The sequence below is a fragment of the Pinus tabuliformis genome, chromosome 4_1 (assembly GCF_031772625.1).
Source record: "Pinus tabuliformis cultivar Carrire ecotype Pingquan chromosome 4_1, CPIR1, whole genome shotgun sequence".
Lineage (NCBI taxonomy): Eukaryota > Viridiplantae > Streptophyta > Pinopsida > Pinales > Pinaceae > Pinus > Pinus tabuliformis.
The window spans coordinates 915768640-915791111 of record NC_142303.1 but is presented as its reverse complement, the minus strand read 5'-3'; the positions used below and the strand labels follow the sequence as shown (position 1 = coordinate 915791111).

Below are 22472 nucleotides of genomic sequence, written 5' to 3'. Positions count from 1 at the left end.
ATCATAACCATAAATAAATATTTATAATACAACTTGGGAAGCAAACCCACTTTTCAACCTCATGTTCATCGGTAAAATATCACACACTCATCACAAAAGTTATAACAATATGATAAACTTGTATCAATGTATAATAAACATCAACTCGAAAGAATTCGTGTTCTCAACGACCTCTCAAGTACTTCTATGTATTCTTTCTTGACACCTTCAACTAACCTTTTAAATTTATTGCGAAAAAATGGAAATTTTGGCAATTTTGGTAAATCCAATTAAAATATTAAAATTTTGAATGTTTTAAAATTTTTTAATAATATTAAATGTATTTTTAACATCAAAAATTCAATTCAAATACTCCTAAAACACTCCTATTAGCAAAACATTTGAAAAAAAGCATATTAATTTGAAAAAAACAAGTATTAAGCCTGAGGCGGGATAAAGAACGCCTAACACAATCCATAGTACCATAAAAAGCATGAACATCCAACAACAAAAAAATAAAGTGCCACATGCTTTGGCTGGCAACTCGGAACCTTAGGAGTAAAATAATTAACATTCGTGCAGTTATATGTAACTCGGAAGTCGGAACCTTAGAGGAGTAAAATAATCAACATCCGTGCAGTTATATGTAAATAATGTAAAGGGTGCAGGCCCAGTTGTTTGAAACCCAAAACTAAAAGCAGCAGCTTGATCATGAAAAATATTCTGAACACTACTCTTTCACATTCACGGCTTGGGTTTTGAACAATGGTGGACTTCAACATAACTGCAATCTTGAACATAAATCTTTGGAAAAGTCTAAATCGTTTAGCAAGCAATCAAATCTTTGGCATCGCAGGCCATTCCATCTATGTAATAGGAATTACATTAATTGCAATTACAATTGGCCCTGCTAAAATCCTTCTAAATCCTGCATTCACTGCACCGGATCCTGAGATCCGGCGCCCACCATTGATGGATCCCGTGTGCGCTCCTAAGATCCGGCGCCGGGACCAAACTGACCGCAAGCCTCGCGGAGGGAATGAGATGCAGCGCCTTCGACTCCACCCCAAACGCGGACATAACGCAATCACTGATCGAATGACGCGCCGCGAAGCTCGCAATGCTTTCGGCGCCGATTTGCTGCATCACCTGGTAGTTGCCGAAATACCCCACATAACCTGAACAGAGATCGTCCCTCGGATTGACATAGAGGCAAGGAACCCACTGGCGCAGGGCGAAGAAGGCGTTGTGGGACTCTGAGAGGCTGGACTTGTCCTTGAGCGCCAAGGCCAGCCCGGCAGCCACCAGGGTGGTTGCGATGTGGAGACCGCGCTTGACCTTTTTGTCCCTTATTCCGTCCACCGGAGCCGACACGAAGGGCGGATTGAAGAGATGGGCTTCCAGGAAATGCCCCTCCTCGGCCATCCGCCTGCCCGCGAGCATTGCCATGGCCGCCCCGAGGGAATGCCCGGCGATCCACACGTTCTCCCGCCCGCGATCGCAAACGTATTTCTTCACCGCGTCGAATGCCGTCCGGAACCGGGCAGTCGTGTGGAGTCCATTTCTGAGGATCTGGAGATCCAGCCTTAGGTCTCCGGCGAAGGAACCCGGTTTGGTAATCGTTCCTCTAAAGGCCACCACTGTCACGCCCCCAATTCTTTTTTCGTTTAATTGAGCGGGTGCGACACTGCTTAAGTTATTAAGATGTTCCATCGTTAATGAACGTTACGAACTACGCCTTAACAATTCATAACCATTATGAATTCATATCATTAACGTGCGGAATCCATTAACAATATGCAATAATAAATCAACACAACAATATGATATAATAAACTCTTTTATTATATTTGCAAAGTTTACAAAGTCGGAGGGCGCCCGCCCGTGCACGACCGCACGGCAGTCTTGCCAAAACTCCACCGAAACCAAGTTACAACATATACAATCTTGTGTCGTCGGGCGGGCGGGCGCGCCCGTGCACGACCCACCGCCAACACACAACAATAGTCAATCACCACACCAACTCGGCGTTGGGCGGGCGGGCACACTGTGCACGACCCTACCTGGCCACAACCCGGTCTAGATGCGACACAAACGTGGGCACCGTGTGCACCACCGAAACCACCAACTCGTCCTCTTCTCATCCCTCGCCCGGCTCAGCGGGCTCATCCACCGATCTGCGACTAGCTGCGCCTTTCCCAAGTGCGCACTACTCCTTAGTGCGATGAGAGAGCGAAGAGCTTGATTCCAAATGAACCGCAGCTCGCCCATGTATATACGCTCCAAACTGTTCGTTTATCCATCCTGGCTGACGCTAAAAGTATTGTGATGAACGCCCCTTCGCCATGTTTTAAACGTCGGCTTGGTTAGTTCATCGTTCAGTCTCCCACCGCATATATATCCACTCGCACGCCCATAACTTGTATTTATTCCGCGCGCTCATATGCGATGGTGACTTCGGTACTTAGTCAATTTTGCGAGGAGATGGGGCGCGCGCCCGGGCAGAGCCGCAGGGCGTTACATCCTCCCCCACCAGAAGTCATTATCGTCCCGATAATTCCTGCTCTTCTCTTCAACTTCCTGTCATACTTCGCGATCTTGTCCTTCCATCTCCAAAGTGAATCCTCCGTCTCCCAGCTCTCTTCCTCCGGTGCATCCTTCCATCTGCAAAGAAATTCCCGTCGCTGGTGGCAACCAACACCCGTAGTTCTGAGACTCAAAATCTTCTCCAACTCTAGTCCTGGTCTGTCCACAATCCCGGTTGGTCCTCTCGTCGGTTCAACCCTCTCTGGATGGTCTGAATCAAGTCTACATCTCTTCAACTGACTTACATGAAAAACTGGGTGTTTCATGTTCATATGGCATGGAAGCTCCAGCTCGTAAGCAACTTCCCCCACTCTCTTCTTCACTCGGAATGGTCCCTCATACTTCTGTGTCAGTTTGCTCGTCGTCCCCTTGGCTGGCTGAAACTGCTCCCCGGTAATCCTGAGAAACACCATATCTCCCACACCAAAGTGTGCTTCCCGTCTTCCACGATCAGCATACTTTTTCATCCTCCTTGCAGCATCGTGCAAGCGTAACCATGCTAACTCCAAGGTCTCCTCCCAAGCCTTCATGAATCTCTTCGCATGAGGACTTCTCAAGAAGCCTCCCGTCACTACGGTATGCGGTGCAACTGGCATCTGTCCATTTACCAACTCAAATGGACTATACCCCGTCACAGAACTCTTTTGAATATTGTAGCTAAACTGAGAAATATCCAAGAGTTCGGGCCAATTCTTTTGATCAGCCGTCACATAATGTCGCAAGTAGTCCTCCAGCAATGAGTTGATCCTCTCGGTCTGCCCATCTGTCTGCGGATGGTAACTCGAACTCATCAACAATTCTGTCCCGACCAACTTGAACAATGTGGTCCAAAATCTCCCTGTAAAACGCGGATCTCTATCCGACACAATACTCAACGGCATCCCCCAATACTTCACTATGTTCTTAAAGAACAACTCCGCAGTCCGCTCGGCTCCACATGGTATCTTTGTAGGAACAAAGACAGCATACTTGGAAAAACGATCAACCACGACCATAATCCCATTATACCCATGAACCTGTGGTAACTGAGTGATGAAGTCCATCGAGACACTCATCCATGGCCTCTCTGGAATCGGTAAAGGCTACAACAGTCCTCCTTGTCTCTGAGTATCCGATTTGTCCTATTAACAAATGATGCACGTATGTACATACTCCTCCACATCCTCTCTCATCTTCTCCCAAAAGAATCCTCTCTCCAACAATGCCAAAGAACGACGCTGCCCTGGGTGGCCAGCCCACGGAGAATCGTGGCACTCCTTCAAAAGGTGTCTCCTGAGTCCAGATGACTTTGGAACATAGAGTCGGTTTCCAAAGAACAAGAACCCGTCTCGTAGAAAGAACTTTCATGTCTTCCCTTCCTTTATCTGCTTCACTATATTCTGCGCCAAAGTATCGGTTTCAACACTTTCCTTGATCTTATTCTGCATCTCTTCTGACATCTGAACTCGACTCCTACTCCTTGCTGCCCGGTCTTCTTCCTCCTCCAATGCTGCAAGTTGTCCCTTCCTACTAAGGGCATCTGCTACCGCATTGTGTCTACCCGGTCTATACTCAATAGTCATGTCGAATTCTGCCAAGAAGTCCTGCCAACGAGCTTGCTTTGCAGAAAGCTTCGGTTGTGATGCAAAATAACTTGCTGCAACGTTGTCAGTCTTGACAACAAACGGCTTCCCAATCAGGTAATGCCTCCACACATGAAGACAATGGATGATGGCAGTCATCTCCTTCTCATGAACCGGATACCTCTGTTCTCTATCCTGCAACTTCCGACTCTCGTACGCCACCGGATGCCCATCTTGCATAAGAACTCCTCCTATGGAAAAATCTGAAGCATCAGTGTGTACCTCAAACGGTCTCTCGAAGTCAGGCAACTTCAGTATCGGTGTTGTAACCATCCTCTTCTTCAAGTCATCAAATGCCTCTTGACATTTGCTCGTCCAACTCCATCTCTTGTCTTTCTTCAATAAGTCTGTCAGTGCCGATGTCACCTTGGAGTACCCCTCTACAAACTTCCGTTGGTAGTTGCTCATGCCCAAAAACACCCTCATCTCATGGACATTCTTCGGTTCAACCCAGTCCTCAATCGCCTTTACTCTGCTCGGCTCCATCCGTATGTACCCTTGACCAACAATATGCCCAAGGAACGGAATCTCGGTCTGAGCGAACACACACTTAGACTTCTTCAAGAATAACTGATTTGCCCTCAGTGCCTCGAATACCATCGCCAAGTGCTTCTTATGATCCTCCATGTTGTCACTGAACACCACTATATCGTCCAAGTATACTACTACGAACGAATCCAAGTATGGTCGTAGAACATCGTTCATCAAAGTGCAAAACGTAGCAGGAGCATTACACAAACCGAATGGCATAACAAGGAACTCAAAGCTACCATACCTTGTTACTATCGCGGTCTTCTTCTCGTCTCCTTCAGCTATCCGCACCTGATAATACCCATGCCTCAAGTCCAGCTTGGAAAACACTCGGGCTTTCGCAAGCTTGTCAAAGCAATCAGCAGCCAATGGAAAAGGATACCTGTTCCTTAACGTCTGCTTGTTCAATGCATGGTAATCACAGCACATCCGTAGCTCATTCGAATCCTTCTTCCGCTGGAACAATACCAAAGCTCCATAAGGGGACCTTGAAGGTCTAATGAAACCTGCCTCAGTTAACTCCTTTAACTGGCGTTTCAATTCCTCCAATTCAGGCCCTGACAATCGATAAGGTGCTTTAGCCGGGGGTTGCTTTCCTAGCTCAAGCTCAATGCTATGGTCCACTGCACGCCTTGGTGGAAGTTTCTTCGGAAGCTCATCAGGCATCAAATCCACATACTTGGTAAGCACATCAGATATCTCAGCTGGAACAGGCGTCCCCACTCCATCACCTTCAACATCCTTGAACATCACCGCATATGTCTCCATATTCGAGTCCTTCATAGCCTTCTCCAAAATTAGTGCCGAAACATGTTGCACCTTGACTTCCCTCCTTTGCCTATGAGTGGGCAAAGTCCAAGTTTGTGACTGTCCAACCAGCACCACCTCATCACAGAAGGGGACAACAATAGCCTTGTTGCCCTTCAAGAAATCCTGTCCAAGTATCATATCAAAGTCGTTCATCTCCATCACCGTGAAGTCCAACTGACCTTTCCAGTCTTTTATCTGCACAGGTACATCGTGTACCAAACCTGCCACCTTAGCTCTAGAGTTCACTGCCTTGACCTCCATATTCGATGGGGTGATCGTCAGCCCAGCCTCTTTTGCCAACCGTGTCGTCATAAAGTTATGTGTGGCACCCGTGTCCACCAGAGCTTGAATGGTCTTGCCATGAACCATCAAGTCCATGAAACCCAGACTGTTCATCCATGATTTCTCCATAACCTTATCAGCTTCACCTGTCATGAGCAACCCTGCTCTATCAGGCTTCACCATTTTACCTTCGCTTCATTCAGCAGCTTCAACATCCGGATCAGCTGCTCTGATACCAACTGTCAAGGTTGGTATCAGCTTTTCGTCAAGCTTCTTCAACCCTGAATCTGCTCTGATACCACCTGTCATGCCCCCAATTCTTTTTTCGTTTAATTGAGCGGGTGCGGCACCGCCTAAGTTATTAATATGTTCCATCGTTAATGAACTTTATGAACTACGCCTTAACAATTCATAACCATTATGAATTCATATCATTAACGTGCGGAATCCATTAACAATATGCAATAATAAATCAACACAACAATATGATATAATAAACTCTTTTATTATATTTGCAAAGTTTACAAAGTCGGAGGGCGCCCGCCCGTGCACGACCGCACAGCGGTCTTGCCAAAACTCCACCGAAACCAAGTTACAACATATACAATCTTGTGTCGTCGGGCGGGCGGGCGCGCCTGTGCACGACCCACCGCCAACACACAACAATAGTCAATCACCACACCAACTCGGCGTTGGGCGGGCGGGCACACCGTGCACGACCCTACCCGGCCACAACCCAGTCTAGATGCGACACAAACGTGGGCGCCGTGCGCACCACCGAAACCACCAACTCGTCCTCGTCTCGTCCCTCGCCCGGCTCGGCGGGCTCATCCACCGATCTGCGACTAGCTGCGCCTTTCCCAAGTGCGCACTACTCCTTAGTGCGATGAGAGAGCGAAGAGCTTGATTCCAAATGAACCGCAGCTCGCCCATGTATATACGCTCCAAAATGTGCGTTTATCCATCCTGGCTGACGCTACAAGTATTGTGATGAACGCCCCTTCGCCATGTTTTAAACGTCGGCTTGGTTAGTTCATCGTTCAGTCTCCCACCGCATATATATCCACTCGCACGCCCATAACTTGTATTTATTTCGCGCACTCATATGCGATGGTGACTTCGGTACTTAGTCAATTTTGCGAGGAGATGGGGCGCGCGCCTGGGCAGAGCCGCAGGGCGTTACAACCACGATCTTGGGCGCGCCCGGCGGCCGGAACTGGAAGCCCGCCGCCTTCTTGCTCCACTTGTATACGGCGTCGAAAACACAGCCACCCTCAGTTAGGTCGACCAGCGGGTGAAGAAGCTTGAAGTTGAAGAAGCTCCACCACTTCTCGGCCAAAGCATCGCGGCCGAACCCGCGGTCCTGCCGATCTCATTCCAGGATGTACACACCCTGCACCAGACTGGCAGCTATGCATCGCCTGTGATTCGCATCCGACCTGCATTTTACCAGTCGATAGTAGTGAGATGGCAAGGCCCTGAAAGCTCGAGGATCTCGCGCTCGCTCGCCATTTTCTTCGTCCCCGGATCAACTGAGAGAATGGAGTAGTCTACCTAGGCGGAGTCGAAGAGGAATGTGAGTGAGCAGCGCGCGAGTGACCATTTCCTCGATTCTAATTGGAACCGGCAATAGTATTCCTCGGCTGCAATTCCAGCTCGTCCCCAATCTGTCATGGGATGTCAGGCCCTCTCGGAATTTTTTGTCAGGGAATGGCAAGGAATGTCAGGATTGCTAGGGGAGGGTGGGGGAGAAGGAGGGTGCAATTCCAGCTCGTCCCCAATCTGTCATGGGATGTCAGGCCCTTTCGGATTTTTTTGTCAGGGAATGGCAGGGAATGTCACGATTGCCAGGGGAGGGTGGCGGAGAAGCAGGATAGTGGAGCTAGGGGAGGGTGGCAGAGGGTGGAGGGATTGCCGATGCCTGAGCTGGACGATTTTCCGGCCAGTGACGAAAAACGAGCCCATTCTACCACCTAGGTAGACTACTCCAAAAATAATTACACTCTTGAAAAATTAGGTTGATGTGTTGTATACTTTTTGTGACAAAACCTATCGTGATTATGAGGATAGTCATCATTGACTATGTGCCACCTCATTCTGTTTATTCTAGTAAATTTGTTCCACCTAAAATGATAGACTCCATCGAAGGTATACTTTGACTCCTTTACCAAAAGTGAATTCTTAACCTTTTAAATCTTATTTTAAAATAAATAAATAAAAATGATAATTATGCACATTGAAATAATTCTATGAAATTTAAATATGGGATTCTAGAATAGAATATTTTTAGATGATTAAATTATTTTAATTTTATTAGAATTTTAAAATTAAAATCTTAAAATAAATCCATTTATGAATGGAAAGAGTGAAATTTTCTTGTGATAGGTTTATGTTCTTTTTTATTCAAATTTGGCGATAGAATTTTAAAATATATAGATAAATTAAATAAATTCAAAATCATAAAAACCCCTTTAAATACTCGATTTATAATCTTCTAAATAAATCTTGTACTGAATTTGCCTTATTTGCCAAAAAGGCAAAATATGCCATACAACCTTCAACTTCAATTTAAGGATGGAATGGTCACCGGAAAGGGAGTGCGTTTTACTTGGAATTTATTTCAGGCCATTCCGTACGTGCTTTTTTCTTTACATACTTTGAATGGTTCGTATGGAGCAAAGAATCCGCCAGACACTATTAATTATCGGAATCTGCTTTTTCTTTATGGACCACACAACCCGACACACACCATTAATTATTAGAATCAAAACTACTTAGTTGTATCCTTGACTTTCGTATAAAAAGGAATCGTTCTGAAGGCAAAACAAATTACATGCCGTTAAATTCCACCGCAACTTTGAAAAAGTAATCGTCGAAATGACATCTAAATATTTAAAAATATATACTGTGGGCCATCAACCCATTAACTATTTTTAAAAGTGTGAAACAAACATAGGAAAAGACAAATGCAGTGTTGTTTTAGAGCGAATTCAGTTTCATCATTTTTCAGCCAAGTCGCTTTCAACTTCACATTTCCTGACCATTTACATCTGCGATTATTACAGGGTATCGAAAGAAGCATTCAGTCCACGGACGAGAAGACTGACCATAGCAATGCTGTATGCCTTAAACTGAGTGCATTTTAAATAACCATTTTCCTATTATATTTCACTACCCTATCTATCGCTGTCTTTTGTACGTGCTGAGGTCGATTCACGTCCGAACTTTGAGAGGCCTCATCATTTCGTTGTCTTCGTGATCAAGAATCTGCAAAAATCCGGACAGAAATTAGATCAGAAAGCGGTTTCCTCAGCTTTTTAAATAAAAAATGGCCGGATTCCGGTAGACAAGACCATTCAGAAATTCTGATATAATAAATTGATTGATCTTGAAGACAACGTCTAACGTCTTATCTGTAATTATACAGACTTGCTTGGTATATCGAGGTTTCATCAGCATATTGCCTATAAAATTTTGATGTATTTGTAGAAAAATGGCAATTAATATTTATTGTGTTATTGAAACATTAATATGTAAAACTGTATATACTTTTGATTAATTTTAAATTAAAAATAAGTGTTAATAAATAAATATCACCATAGATATTGGTTGCCTAAAAAAACCATTAACATAAAAAAAAAATAGTACTTAACCTCTAGCATTTAATGCCAACCTTATTTTGAATAAAAAAATAGGACTTACATGACAGTGATACACATAGCCTGGTTCAGCAGTGGCATCGAAGGGATAAGGTTGTTCAGAATCCAAAAACGAAAACTGAACAAGAATGGTTGTCATATATCCGGGTTGCATCTTAAACACGTTCTTCCATCCACGTTCCTGCGCAGGCGCTGCCATGACTTTTCCCTTGGCATGTTTCTCAATATTGCATCTGAGGGCGTCGTTCTGTTTCTGCATGCAAGACTTAAATTCGTCCAGTTTCAGCAGTTCTGTTTGCTGCAGGACGAGAAACAGTCCGAGATGGATATGGAGTGGATGATTGTCGTCTGTGAGATCCATGAAATGCCATATTTCGCTGGTTCCTTGCCTCGGCGTCTCAGTAGCCGGGGCATCATAGGGTAATCCGTTGAAGAACAAATGGGTCGGATCTCCCGTTGCGCTTTCGTATTCATACATGGTTATGTACCTCGTATGGGCCGCGCTTTCCTTTCGGGGACGACGGTATTCGATTAGTTTTTCAGGGATTCGGCTTTCATCGCGGGCAAGCAGGATGCCCCTTTTGTGCTCGATCACAAATTTCATCACCATCCTGTTCAGGTCGTCCACAGGGTCCCCGGTTGGGTATGGATATGCTGCATCGTTCGTTAAGATGGCCTCGTCCGTGCGCGAATCGCTGAAGTCGATGATGATGTCTGCAAGCTCAGAAGGACCCAGCAGGAATTTTTTCACAGTCACCGGCTTCGGTAAGTAGGCCGAGTCCGAGCCTACATGCGTCATGGTGAGGCCATTGTTCAACGCGAATCTGTAGAACCGAGCGTTACTGGCGTTTACGATCCTGAATCGGTATTTCCTTCTCTTCACCTTCATGTAAGGCCAGGCCTTGCCGTTCACTATGATTGCATCTCCGAAATACTCTGGCTGAAAACATTCCAGAACACAGTTAAATGAACACCCATACAATTAGCCCAGATTCCACATATAAAAATCAATCAGTCATGCAGGCGAATTCAGAAGACGAAATATGACATCAATTAACCGGACATCATGGAAACAAATTCAGATTTTCTTGCACGGTCCACTCTACAGCTAGTTACGAGGAGATTGTCCGGCACTGCATTCTACAGTTCAGAGTTCAGAGTTCAGTATGAGGCATGCCGTAGCTTAACGGGACTGCATTTTTTCCTAATTTTGGTCATATTTTAATAAATAGATTTTTGTAAATTTAATTTTTTTGGGATAAGTCTTTTTATATTATTGGCAGGGGTGCATTTAACAATATTCGTTAAATCAAGATAGATTCATCACAAATACGGATATAATATGAGATGAGAGGAATCTAACTTTTTCACTTATATAATTTTGATGATCTAAAATTCCAATTTTGATGGTAGTCAATTATACTGGGCTGTAAAATGAGCTTCTAAGATCAAAAACTAATTTCTTAAATTTCTGATATCATATTGGTAAGAACTGAGATTAAAAGTAAATTAAAAAGTCAGAATTTTTGAAAAAATAATAGAAATTTTAATAAATTTTGATAAAAATTAAGATTAAATTTTTTAGAAATTCAGATTACAACTAGAATTCAGAAACTCTCAATTTTCCACCCTAAAATTTACCATCCCACTATCCATTGTGGCGTCCCTAGACAACTCCCCTTGTTTAAACTATCTCCTTAATATTAGTGCACATATATTATTAAAATAAAATATACAGACTAATGCAGGCAAATCCGGTTGGAATGAAATGAATTAAAAATGGAGAATTTCAAATCCGGTTGGACTGAAATGAATTAAAAATGGAGAATTTCAAATCCGGTTGGACTGAAATTAAATTTATGGAAATGATAAGAAATATTAAAATATATATATATATATATATATATATATATATATATATATTTAATTTTCCGCTTCATCCGTTTATAATTTTTTTAGTTATAAACGCAAACTACAAACGCTCGACTCAATCAGTTTCCATAATTTAAATTCATTAAAAACGGCATAATATTTTAGAGCTTCCCAAAAATGATGGTATGACAGAGTAACACATCCATGAAATAAAATAATAGATATAGGTTTTTTATCACATAAACCCGACGCCGTATCCATGAAATAAAATAATAGATATAGGCTTTTTTTTATCACATAAACCCTACGCCGTCCAACATTCTATTCGATATTCAAGGATCTGATGGATTAAAATATTTTAGGACTGCCAAATTTATTCGAATTTCTCATATTGATATGGATCTGTTCTGGTGAATGGTGAATTCTAGGACTCAGAAAATGCATATGCTATTTTGTTCAGAATAACTGTATATGAAAATACTGACCTGCCACTGGGGATGAATGGAGGGGTTGTCGCCTGTGGAATTCATGTAAATAGAGCCGTCTGTAGCAAAGCTCCGGTCGAAGACGATGAGATTACGGTCATATTCGGGGCCAGATGGAAGGCCGAGGGGCTTTTCAACCTCCGGATTGCGGATGACATAGGCACCTATCAGGCCCGCCAGGAGATTAGCTCTAGTGAACCCCAGGGCATGGTCATGATACCAGAGATTTCCAGGATGCTGTATGTTGTTATAGTGGTAACGGGCCTTTTTCCAGGCCGGGCCAGTCTCATTGAAGCCCGCTGTAAACCACGCTAGCGAGTTCCCGTCGCTCTCGGGCTCATGGATGCCACCGTGAAGATGGACGACGGTAGGGACTCCGCCGTGTTTGGTCCGGGCAGTCTTCAGAGTGGGATCCCATGGCAGGAAATGCCGAGCGGGAAGATGGTTCTCCCACCTCACGAATGTAGAGATGCCTTGGATGGCCTCGATCGTGGGACCTGGCACGCTCGCTGTTTCTTTGGATGCTCCATACGCAAACACGGTAGTTGGGTGAAGATCCCTGTGAAATTTCTGCAAACAAACGCGATTACATCTGTTAGTCATCTGATTTTTAAACAAAAATCCAAATCAAATCAATTCGGCGCCTATTAAACGAATTATCAGATATTATACCCATTTCGTTTCGAACATCCCAATCCGAAGTTCGGTTTGTTTCAGGTTCCCGTGTTGGAGCACATATCCCTCCAGTCTGGGCATGTCCGGCAGCTCGTCCACGAACATCTTTAGCGACGAAGCTATCTTGTGCAACTTCTCATCTGTCATCGAATCTGCAGCACCCTGGAGGACGATGAAATCCAAGAAGAAAAACAAGAATATTAAGACGCATCTACTCATATCCATTATTTCCATATTCGGCTCGGCAACAACAGATCTTCAACTAGCTGATCTCTGCACATAAAATCCTTGAATGCTGAAATTAAATGAACATTATTTGGCTCCACATATATGCATGGGGGAATCAGCTGGAGGATAAGATGGGCATGTGGAAGAACAAGAGCCTTGCGTCTAGTCAAAGAGAACTACAGTGGTAACACGACATATAAGAATCCTAAAGGCGTCCAAACTGTTCAGTGGAGGACGATCAGTCAGTGAGTCCCGATCCCTCGAATGGGTATGGCTGTCAAAAGAGATTGCGATGGATTGGGGGTGAATAGACAGGGAGAAGCGCTTCCATGGGAGCGTGCTCGACCAGGGGTCGCTTGTTGACGACACACGCTGAATGCGTGGTATTGAAACGCTGCTTTACGGAGGGCTGAGGCTGGCTATGCGCACCAACGATTCTCACGCCATTAACATGGATGTCGACTCAATTTTATTTGGCATTGTCTGTAAAATTAAATTTATTAGCTTTTCCGGCTAGTCTTTACGTTGAACGTTCCGGAAATATTCAATATTGATAAAAAAAAATCAGATATTGGGACTCGATTTGAAATATTACTGAAATTTTATCACGTGGACAGTTACATTAGATGTAAACTAAAAGCCCCTCATCAATTTTGAGTTTTTGTGATATTATCAATAGCGTAGTCTAACCAGGGGAGGAGTTGCTTGGAAAGTTATGGAACTTTTGGGCTTATTTAGAGAAAATTTGGCAAGGATTTTTGTAAATCCAAGTTATAGTTGTTAAACTTCAAAATTTTAGGTGCCTTAGACATTTTCGATGGTGTTGAATCCATTTCCACCATCAAAAACACGATTCAAACACTCCCTCTACAACATTTTTTGAATTTTTTTTGCCTAGATTCCGGCCACTTTTAGCGGCAATTCCTCTGCCTCGTCAGATAACTCCATTTTTTTATTATGTTTTTTTTGTTGGTCAAATTTCTTTTTATTAGATTTTCAATAAAATATAGTTTGTAAAGATTATTACGGTAGTTTTGGCTTTCTCATTTTGACTAGACTTTTTGAAAGTGAAGCTGGGACATATGAAAAGCGATAACTAATGTACATTATTTCTTGAGGGCATTCAAGCTTAGACATAACTGACATAAACAAAAAGAAAACCATAACTGAGAGCTACATATCAGGGTGGCGGGTGAGGAGGAAGTACATGAGGAGTAGCGAAGAAACCGACACGATCATGAATATGGAAGTCAATATGCTCCACCCTGGCTCCCAGACTGTGAAGGTGGTCGTACCCTGGCTCCTAGACTGTGAAGGTGGTCGTTCGTACGACAATGCTAACGTCAAAGACTGTCTAGCTGCTCCAATATCTCATTCTGGCTATACTGGATGTCCTAGAAATAGGCCATAGTCTCATTCATGTCTTCATACTTGTGATCTCGAGGGATATCCACATTGATTTGGATTTGACAAAGTTGTGCTGCAAGAGATTCCAGAGTGATCGAAGCTACCACTTGGCCAAGCGAACGAACTGGAGATACTGTCTATGTTTCCTCAGTGTCTCGACTACTAGAATTGGCTGAGTATGCACTATGTCCAGGCCCGGGATGCCTCTTTGGCTGTCGCTGCCCACCCCCATGGCACGACCGACCCCATTGACGAGGCATTGAGAGAAGAGGAAAATTTACTAGAGAGAAGGGGAAGCCTCCCCGAGAACGACACCTGCAATAACAATAACAGATACCTAGGTTGTTGAACCACCCCCAAGGAGACTGTTGTACTAGACCTGTCACCATCCTCCTGCAAAGGGAGGATAAACAAGCCGCTAACCACTTCAGGTGGCCTGCACCCCCTCCACCGCAACCACCCCAAGTGCACTTCAACCCGTAAAGGCACACAGTGTGTGCCCCAGTCACACCGAGGCTAGCTTTACACCACACAATTCTAAAGGACGACCACACAGATCTCACAAATTCACACCTGAGCACCACCAGATGGGGGAGATTATGAGAAAACCACCCTACAGAACTAGTAGGCTCAAACACCTTAACCCACACACAGCTTACCATCCTTTGACAAGAACAAGACAAACAAGTTGTGGTCCACACTAAATGACCTTCATCTCTTTCGCTGTAGACACCCCAGGCGCAATTCAATCCATAGTTGCACATATTAGATGCACCAATCACCCCGAGGGTGGCCTTACACCAAGCAATTCCAGAGAGCGACCACTCAAAACCCACTAATTGCTTCCTAAGGACCACCAGATGGAGCAGAGTTTTCGACTAACCACCATACAGAGAGGCGAAGAGACTCACACTCCTTATCCCACACTTCGACAAGAAGGCCCAGTGAGACAAATTCCTTTTGCGCGAACCAATGATGGAGCCAGAGCTTGGTGGCGGCTCAGCTCCGCGCTTGTTCGTGTCCCCGGGTCCCACGGGAAAAGCAATGAATGATCCCCAAACCACACCATAGGGCCTTGATCCCCCACAACGCCTCTCAGCCAAGGTCAAAACCCCGTGGAGCACCACGGATATAGAGCCACACTCCCTGCTAACCAAAACTCATCTCCCAAGCTTCCACACTAAACTTCCGCCATGACCAACTTGGAATTATAAACATGGTAGGATCCTCCCTCGTATCTATGTATTGAATGCACTGAGTTTGCATGAGTGTGAATTTATGAAGTGCGTGGAGCCGAAACAAGTCCCAAGGACTGCTCTGGTGCCACTTGTACCACCGTCTAATCACCCCATTGGAGGAATTTCCTTATTATGTTATTTTAATTAAAAATAATTAAAATAAATTTAAAATTTATATAAAAAATATTATAAAAATAAAAAATAATGTATTTAAATAAATATTTGTTAATTTAAGTTGATTTTAGAAAAACAATAAAATTGTAAATTGTTATTATTAAAATAATAAAAAATTATGACAATTTTTATTAAATAATTAATTCTCTTTTTAACCTTTTTCATAAAATTTAAATTTATAATTTAATAAAAATAAAATACACATCAATTAACTAACATATATGTAACACCTAAATAGTACAAACCATACAAACATCGTATCCATATAAATAAATAAAAAAAAAAAAAAAAAAAAAAACAAAACAAAACAAAACTTTACTTACCAAGAATGAGCATCAATATGAAATACATTAAAGTGTAAACATTATTACAAAGTACAGTAAACATCATTGCCTCAGATTACAACCATACTTATTAAAGTTATAGTAGCCGCTTGATTTAATGTCTTGACAGGATTGTACATAAAAATATTTTATGGTTATTAATTTGGATCACACACCGTATTGTATTGACATTTCTTTGCCTTATATGGTCAATGCATGGTTGGATGGCCGCCAACTGCCAGAGCTCATTCTCATCGTGTGCCATCTGTTGTTGGGAATACTGTTCGACGAAGGCGATGAGCTCGATGCTTCGCCAATCTCGAGGGTATACGCTTATGACTTGGTGCCTTGTCTGGTTTCTGAGTTCATTTCGCTTGGTGTGGCTTTGGGAGCTGCGACTTGGAAAAACCCTGATCTCTTCGGTGAAACCCTCCTGTAATTTGTCTCTTCCCCATCTGCTATGCGTCATGGAGAGATTTCCAGGAGTCCACACTTGCAGATAGGTTCGCCTATGAACTGAGCGCTACCGTTTTGACATCATTCACTCTCATCAGGTACATATTATCAGGAATTACATCGGTGGTTTTTCCCTTTGTTTAATTCAGTCTCTGTATCAACGATTTAACATAGTAGTCATGGTTAAGGTGTCAATATTAGCTAATCTTTTTCCTACAGGCGTTACATCCACAATGGTTCCCAGAGCTTATGTCGCAGAGAACCTTTATTAGCATGCCCTTCCTCAGGTAAGTGAATGAGTGGCCACACTTTTTCTCTTGTGAAAATTGTCTGTTGAATGCATCTGTATTTTTCTTGGTTTATTAATTATGGTAAGCCTAACCTCCATGCTTTGATGTAGGGTTTGATCTACTGGAGGGTGGGCATGGGTGCCAAACCTTTGGAAGCCCTGGGTTCCTCCATCGCAAAGCCCACGGGTATGCAGGCCTTCCCTCTAACAAATGTTTTTGGAATAATTTACCCACTGCATGAGGGTTTCTTCCTTTGAGGATTTTCTTCGTTTCGATTAACGGCCAATGTTGTATTTAATTTGGACATGGGATTGTTGTTGCTTCTTATTATGGCTCCCTGAGCAACTTCCCAATGGGAATGTTGCCACAATTCTATCTATATTTTGGGTTCTCGTTTTGTAAGATTATCGAATGTAAGTTAATCAATAGTAAGATCGTTGAACACTTTTTCTTTCGATATAATGGTTGGTATGTTGTTTAAAGTGTTCCTATTTACAGTTATAGTATATGTTAATGGAATATCGATTTGTTTTCCCCAACTAGGGTTGCTCGACCTTCAGAACGTCATTCTTTGGCATCCTTCCTAGGAGTGCCATCTGAACAAATATGAGGGTTACTTAAATGTTAAAGGTGTTATTTTGTCTTTAAACAAAAGCTTTCTCATTGGGTTTTCTGTATCTGAGTTATAATTATTACACCTATTTAATTCATTTCCCATAATGGAGTTATAGTTGTTAATCTTCCTTAAGTTTTTCGATTAGCATTTGAAAGTTCTTTCCCAGTTGTTCCAAGTATATATATATATATACATTATGATAATTAATGTGTTTGTCTCTACATGCATTCTATTCTCATGGTTATTGGTAACGACTAGGTTATTTTCATAATGAAGGGAACCATACTTTGAGTTTATCATTAATATTTTTTACTAGTCCACTTAACGACATTAATCTTGATATAAGATTTAAATTTCTAATCTAGTTATTCCGAACCATAAACAGTAACAAATATTCTATCTTATGTTTGACAACATTCATTCTTCATCGTAATAGATTGTCTAATTGTTTTCCTATATGGTTATATTCCTGGATAGATTAATATGAAAAGACTCTATCATAGATGATGGGTGCACTGTCCAGCCTTGCCCAGATTCTTGAATTCAGGAAACCTGGCTATTTTGTTTAGGTAGCAAGGTACAAGGTCTATACGTTTAGCCTACACATGATGTACTATATACTTCTCCTAAATAGCATATTACCTGTAGGTATAGTCAAGTAGCAAGGTACAAGGTCTATACAGTTGGTCTGGATATAAAGTATTATATACTTCGCCTAACAACATATTACATGTATACCTATGCCAATTATTCATAAACATTTATATTCTCAGCGAAATCTCAGTTCCTAGATTTACTTCTTCACTACATTCTCTTTCTAACTACGATGAAGTTAGAGAACATGCAAACACAATACCATCAAGTTTATTATCTACTTGCACAATATTAACATATTCACATTTCATCAAAAGTAATCATAACACAATTAACCATTTGCACTTATCTGCCATTGCAAGTCTAAATTGAGATCAATGAACCTCTCCACCCTTCCAATGAGAATCTGGCAATCACGTCCAAATATTCTCCCCTCAAGCTCCTCTTTTCTCAACGAATCAGTTATCTGTAATATAGCAGTTCTATTCCCTTGGCCTCAAGACTCCAGGTCCAGCCAGCAATGGGTATTACTTCCTCTAGGGAAGTCTCTTTCAAGAATTGTTCCCACTGAAACTCTCTTCAGCTCAAGGAATTCCCATCTTTTCTTTTCCAAGAAAAACAACAACCCTTTCCCTCCTTCTCCCTTCTCTTATGTAAGAGGAAGGCAGTTAAGGAGTAACTTCTTCTTAACTGATAACTGATAACTTTTGGGTAAAAGAGAGTTACTGAGGTTCATCAGTAATTCTTTAGAACTTCCATAGAAACCGTATCATAACTGTTATAATTTTTACTTTATTAAATTTAAACTACCGTTACCGTTGAATCAACTTATTATCCATTTCTCAAAATTAAAAACAAGAATTTATTTCTCACTGTAAAAGTGAAACATGAAAGTAAAAATAACTTAAGTTTTGGAGCTGTCATTTCTTCCCCCTCTTAGCCGAACACCGTTCCCGGTGTTCATTCTTCCATCTGTTCTTGCAAAAATTCTGGATACGCCTCCTGCATAAAGTCTTTATCTTCCCAAGTGGCTTCCTCCGGTCTAAAGTGCTTCCATTGCACTTTAACCTAGATGATAACTTGTTTCCACATTGTTACTTCTCTCATATCGAGTATGCGCAGGGGTTCAACCAGGAATTCTCCTTCCGGTTCGACCTGCCATAAATACCATTATTATATAATTGACATGTACATAATCACTATATCCTCAAATAAGTAAATTATGTGTTATATATATAGATATATATATATATATATATATATATATATATATACACACATATATCTATATATACACACACATATGTGTGTGTGTGTGTGTGTATATATATATATATATATATATATATATATATATATATATATATATATATATATATATATATATATATATAACCTAAAGTTCTTGCCAGTTTATGATATGTCTAGGGTCATACACATATTTATTTAAAAGGAAAACATGGAATACATTATGAACCCGAATGTGGCTGGGTAGGGCTAGTTGATAGGCCACTAGCCTGATTCTATCCAGAATTTGGAACGGGCCACAGAACTGGGGGGCCAACTTGGCACACTTTCCCCACCTCAATGTACTCCTCTTCGATTTAATCCACACATACACATGATCTCCTACCTGGAATTCTCGGTAAGTTCTCTTTTTATCAGCGTACGATTTCTGCCTGTCTTGAGCAGCCTTCAAATTTTGTCAAACCTTTTTCACGGTTCTTTCCATTTCCTCCAACATATCTGGTCCTAATATCATCTTATTCTCCGGACTATTCCAGTTTGCAGGAATGGTACATTTCCTTCCATAGAGTACTTCAAAAGGACTCATCTTAAGCGATTCATGATAACCATTGTTGTATGCGAATTCTACCAAATGTAGATACTCTTCCCATTTCCCAGGTTGCTGCATCACATACATGCGCAACATGTCCTCTACCACTTGATTCACTCGCTTGGTTTTCCTGTCAGTCTGGGGGTGATAAGCGGTGCTAAAGTGGATTTTTGTACCTAACCTAGTAAACAATGCTTTCCAAAAAGTAGAGGTGGACTTAACATCCCAATCCGATATTATGACTCTCGTCATACCATGTAGCTGGAAAATTTCTTTCATAATATCTTCTATTTGAGCCATTTGGTATGTGGATTTGACGGATATGAAATGAGCTGTCTTGCTCAGTTTATCTACCACAACCATAATTGAGTCATTTTGTCTTTTAGATCGTAGTAATCCCATTGTAAAATCCAAGGTTATAGTATCCTATTTCCATTCAGGAATAGGTAGCGGATACAATAATCCATTAGGGTGTTGGTGCTTCGTCTTGACTTGCTGACATTCACGACATTTAGCTAAATATTTGGCAATGTCCTTCCTCAGACTAGGCCAATGGTAAGCGTTCTTGATAGCCAATAAGAGCTTTTGATAGCCTGGGTGAGCAGCATAGGGGCTTCTGTGAAATTCATCTAACATGCTTTGCTTTAAAGACAATTGATTAGGTAAATATGATTTCTAAACAACAATAAATTTTCAGAATTAATACTATACTCTCTTTGCTTTTCCGACCTTTTGCATATTTTACTTGTTGCCATAGGTAGCTGTATTTAGGGTCCTTCTGGGTTGCCTCCTTTAGTTGATCCATAAAATTAAGTTCAACTTGACTAAAAGAAATCTCATAAATATGGTGCAGCTTTCTACTTAATTCCTCTGCCACCTTATTTTATTTTCCTTTGAAGTGCTTGATTTCAAAATCAATTCACTTAAGAATGCAGTCCATCAAGCTTGGCGTGCATTTAAGGTAGGCTGATTGAAGAAACTGGTTAAGCTATTGTGGTCTGTTTTAAGCAGAAATCTTTTCCCCAACAAATAATGTCGTCATACTTTTAAGTCGTGCACCACATCATCAGCTCCAAATCATAAGCAGAATATTTATGTTCATGTTCTTTGATATCACGGGATTCATAAGCGATGACCTTGTCATTCTACATTAAAACGCCACCCACACCCTCTTTGCATGCATTTGTGCAAACTATACAATCCTCTTCAGGATCTGCAATGTTGAATACTGGAGCTGTGGTAAGCAAATGCTTTAACCTTTCACAACTTTCTTGATAGGCTTGTGACCATTTGAAAGTTGTTCCTTTCTTTTGTAAGGAGGTAATTGGATAAGCAACCTTGGAAAATCCCCTTATAAATCTCCTCTAATAACTTGCAATTCCCATAAAAGAGCGTATGTCTGCCACATTGGCTGGAACAAGCCAATTCATGATGGTTTTTATCTTCTCTAGATCAACCGCTATACCCTCAGAGGATATAATATGTCCTAGGTACTGGATTTGATCTTTAAAGAAGTCACACTTGCTGAATTTGGCGAAGCGTTGATTTTCTCTTAAGGTTTATAGCACTATGCGAAGGTGTTCTTTATGTTCCTCAATATTTCTGGAATACACGAGAAGGTCATCAATAAATATAAGGACAAATTTATCTAGATAAGGATGAAAAATCCCATTCATCATGCTCATGAAGGTTGTTGGGGCATTAGTGAGTCCAAATGGCAAGACTACAAACTCGTAATGGCCATAGCAGGTTCTAAAGGCAGTCTTGAATATATCCTCATCCTTAATTCGAATTTGGTGATATCCAGATCTTAAATCAGTTTTTGAAAATGCCACTGCTCCTTTAACCTGATCAAAGAGGTCATCTATTTGGGGTAAGGGATACTTATTCTTTATGGTTAACTTGTTCAGTTGTCTGAAATCTATGCACAACCGCAAAGTACTATCCTTCTTTCTTACAAACAAAATGGGGGCTCCACAAGGGGATACACTGGGTTAGATATACCCTTTATCTAGCAACTCCTGCAGCTGGATTTTCAATTCAATTAACTCAGGAACACTCATTCTATAGGGAGCCTTTGATATTGGAGCCGCTCCAGGGAGCAATTCTATGGTAAAGTCAAGATTCCCCTTGGGTAGTAGTCCAGGAATATCTTCTAGAAACACGTCTTTAAAGTCTTGAATTACGGGTATTTTCTCTAAGGCTGACATTTTATCTTTGGAGTTTGTATATCCCACTTCAATCGCATAGATTTGACAGCCCTTATGCATGCATCTCGCCAGTTGGTGGGCTGTAACAGATCGTAACTTGACTTCTCTTTTGACTCCCTGAATCTCTATTCTAGTACCATCATTAGACAGAAAATCAATGGTCTTATCTTTACAGTTTACTAAGGCCCACTGCCGCTCCAACCAGTCCATGCCTATCAAGACATTGTACGAACCTAATGGTAATATATTTAAATCTTCCCTAATTTGTTGTAATGCTAATTTTATTTCACAACCCTCTACTTTTGCACAAACTCTTCTTTTTTGCACCGGTAGCTAATTGAACCAGCCAGGGGTTCTTAAATTTTGAACTTTTTAGGTGGCATTCATTAACTATTCTGGCACTGACATAGATCAAGCTAGCACCCAAATCTATTAAAATGGGAACATGATGATCAGATATTTTACCTTTAAGTTCCACCATCGAGGGTTGATAATTTGCTTAGCGATCTTCCAACACTGCATTGATCCAGGTTACTTTCCGTGCCACATCACGCACAGTAGAAGCTTCATGAATATTTGCAATAGGTTCCGTTCTCCC

The 22472-nt window shown here is 41.6% G+C and overlaps 2 protein-coding genes and 1 pseudogene across 3 annotated transcripts; all 3 read right to left on the bottom strand.

Annotated features, from left to right (window-relative positions):
• Window positions 1-900: 900 nt before the first annotated feature.
• LOC149179139 (GDSL esterase/lipase At4g10955-like) lies at window positions 901-7416 on the bottom strand (annotated as a pseudogene).
• Window positions 7417-8688: 1272 nt separating this feature from the next.
• Window positions 8689-13025, bottom strand: LOC149179138 (multicopper oxidase LPR1-like). Of its 2 annotated transcripts, XM_089420532.1 has the most exons (5): window positions 12499-13025; window positions 11827-12396; window positions 9513-10409; window positions 8987-9077; window positions 8689-8923 (listed from the first exon to the last, which is right to left on the bottom strand). In XM_089420532.1, the coding sequence occupies exons 1-4, from the start codon at window positions 12733-12735 to the stop codon at window positions 9024-9026; spliced, it is 1758 nt and encodes a 585-aa protein (XP_089276658.1). In that variant the 5' UTR covers window positions 12736-13025; the 3' UTR covers window positions 8689-8923; window positions 8987-9023. The 2 variants fall into 2 exon arrangements, with proteins under 2 accessions (XP_089276658.1, XP_089276657.1); XM_089420531.1 differs by having other exon boundaries at window positions 8689-9077; window positions 12499-13019.
• Window positions 13026-21658: 8633 nt separating this feature from the next.
• LOC149179137 (uncharacterized) lies at window positions 21659-22084 on the bottom strand. The gene has a single exon (XM_089422364.1). It carries the CDS (start codon window positions 22082-22084, stop codon window positions 21659-21661), a length of 426 nt encoding a protein of 141 aa, XP_089278490.1.
• Window positions 22085-22472: the final 388 nt, after the last annotated feature.

Bases quoted from the DNA above. Each gene is read 5' to 3' on its own strand.
- LOC149179138 (XM_089420532.1), bottom strand. From the start codon at position 12,735: ATGGAAATAATGGATATGAGTAGATGCGTCTTAATATTCTTGTTTTTC. The intron at 10,410-11,826 runs GTCAGTATTTTC...GAATGTTTTCAG, and splicing joins CCATTCATCCCCAGTGGCAG to CCAGAGTATTTCGGAGATGC. The intron at 9,078-9,512 runs GTAAGTCCTATT...GGATTTTTGCAG, and splicing joins GCTATGTGTATCACTGTCAT to ATTCTTGATCACGAAGACAA.
- LOC149179137 (XM_089422364.1), bottom strand. From the start codon at position 22,084: ATGGACTGGTTGGAGCGGCAGTGGGCCTTAGTAAACTGTAAAGATAAG.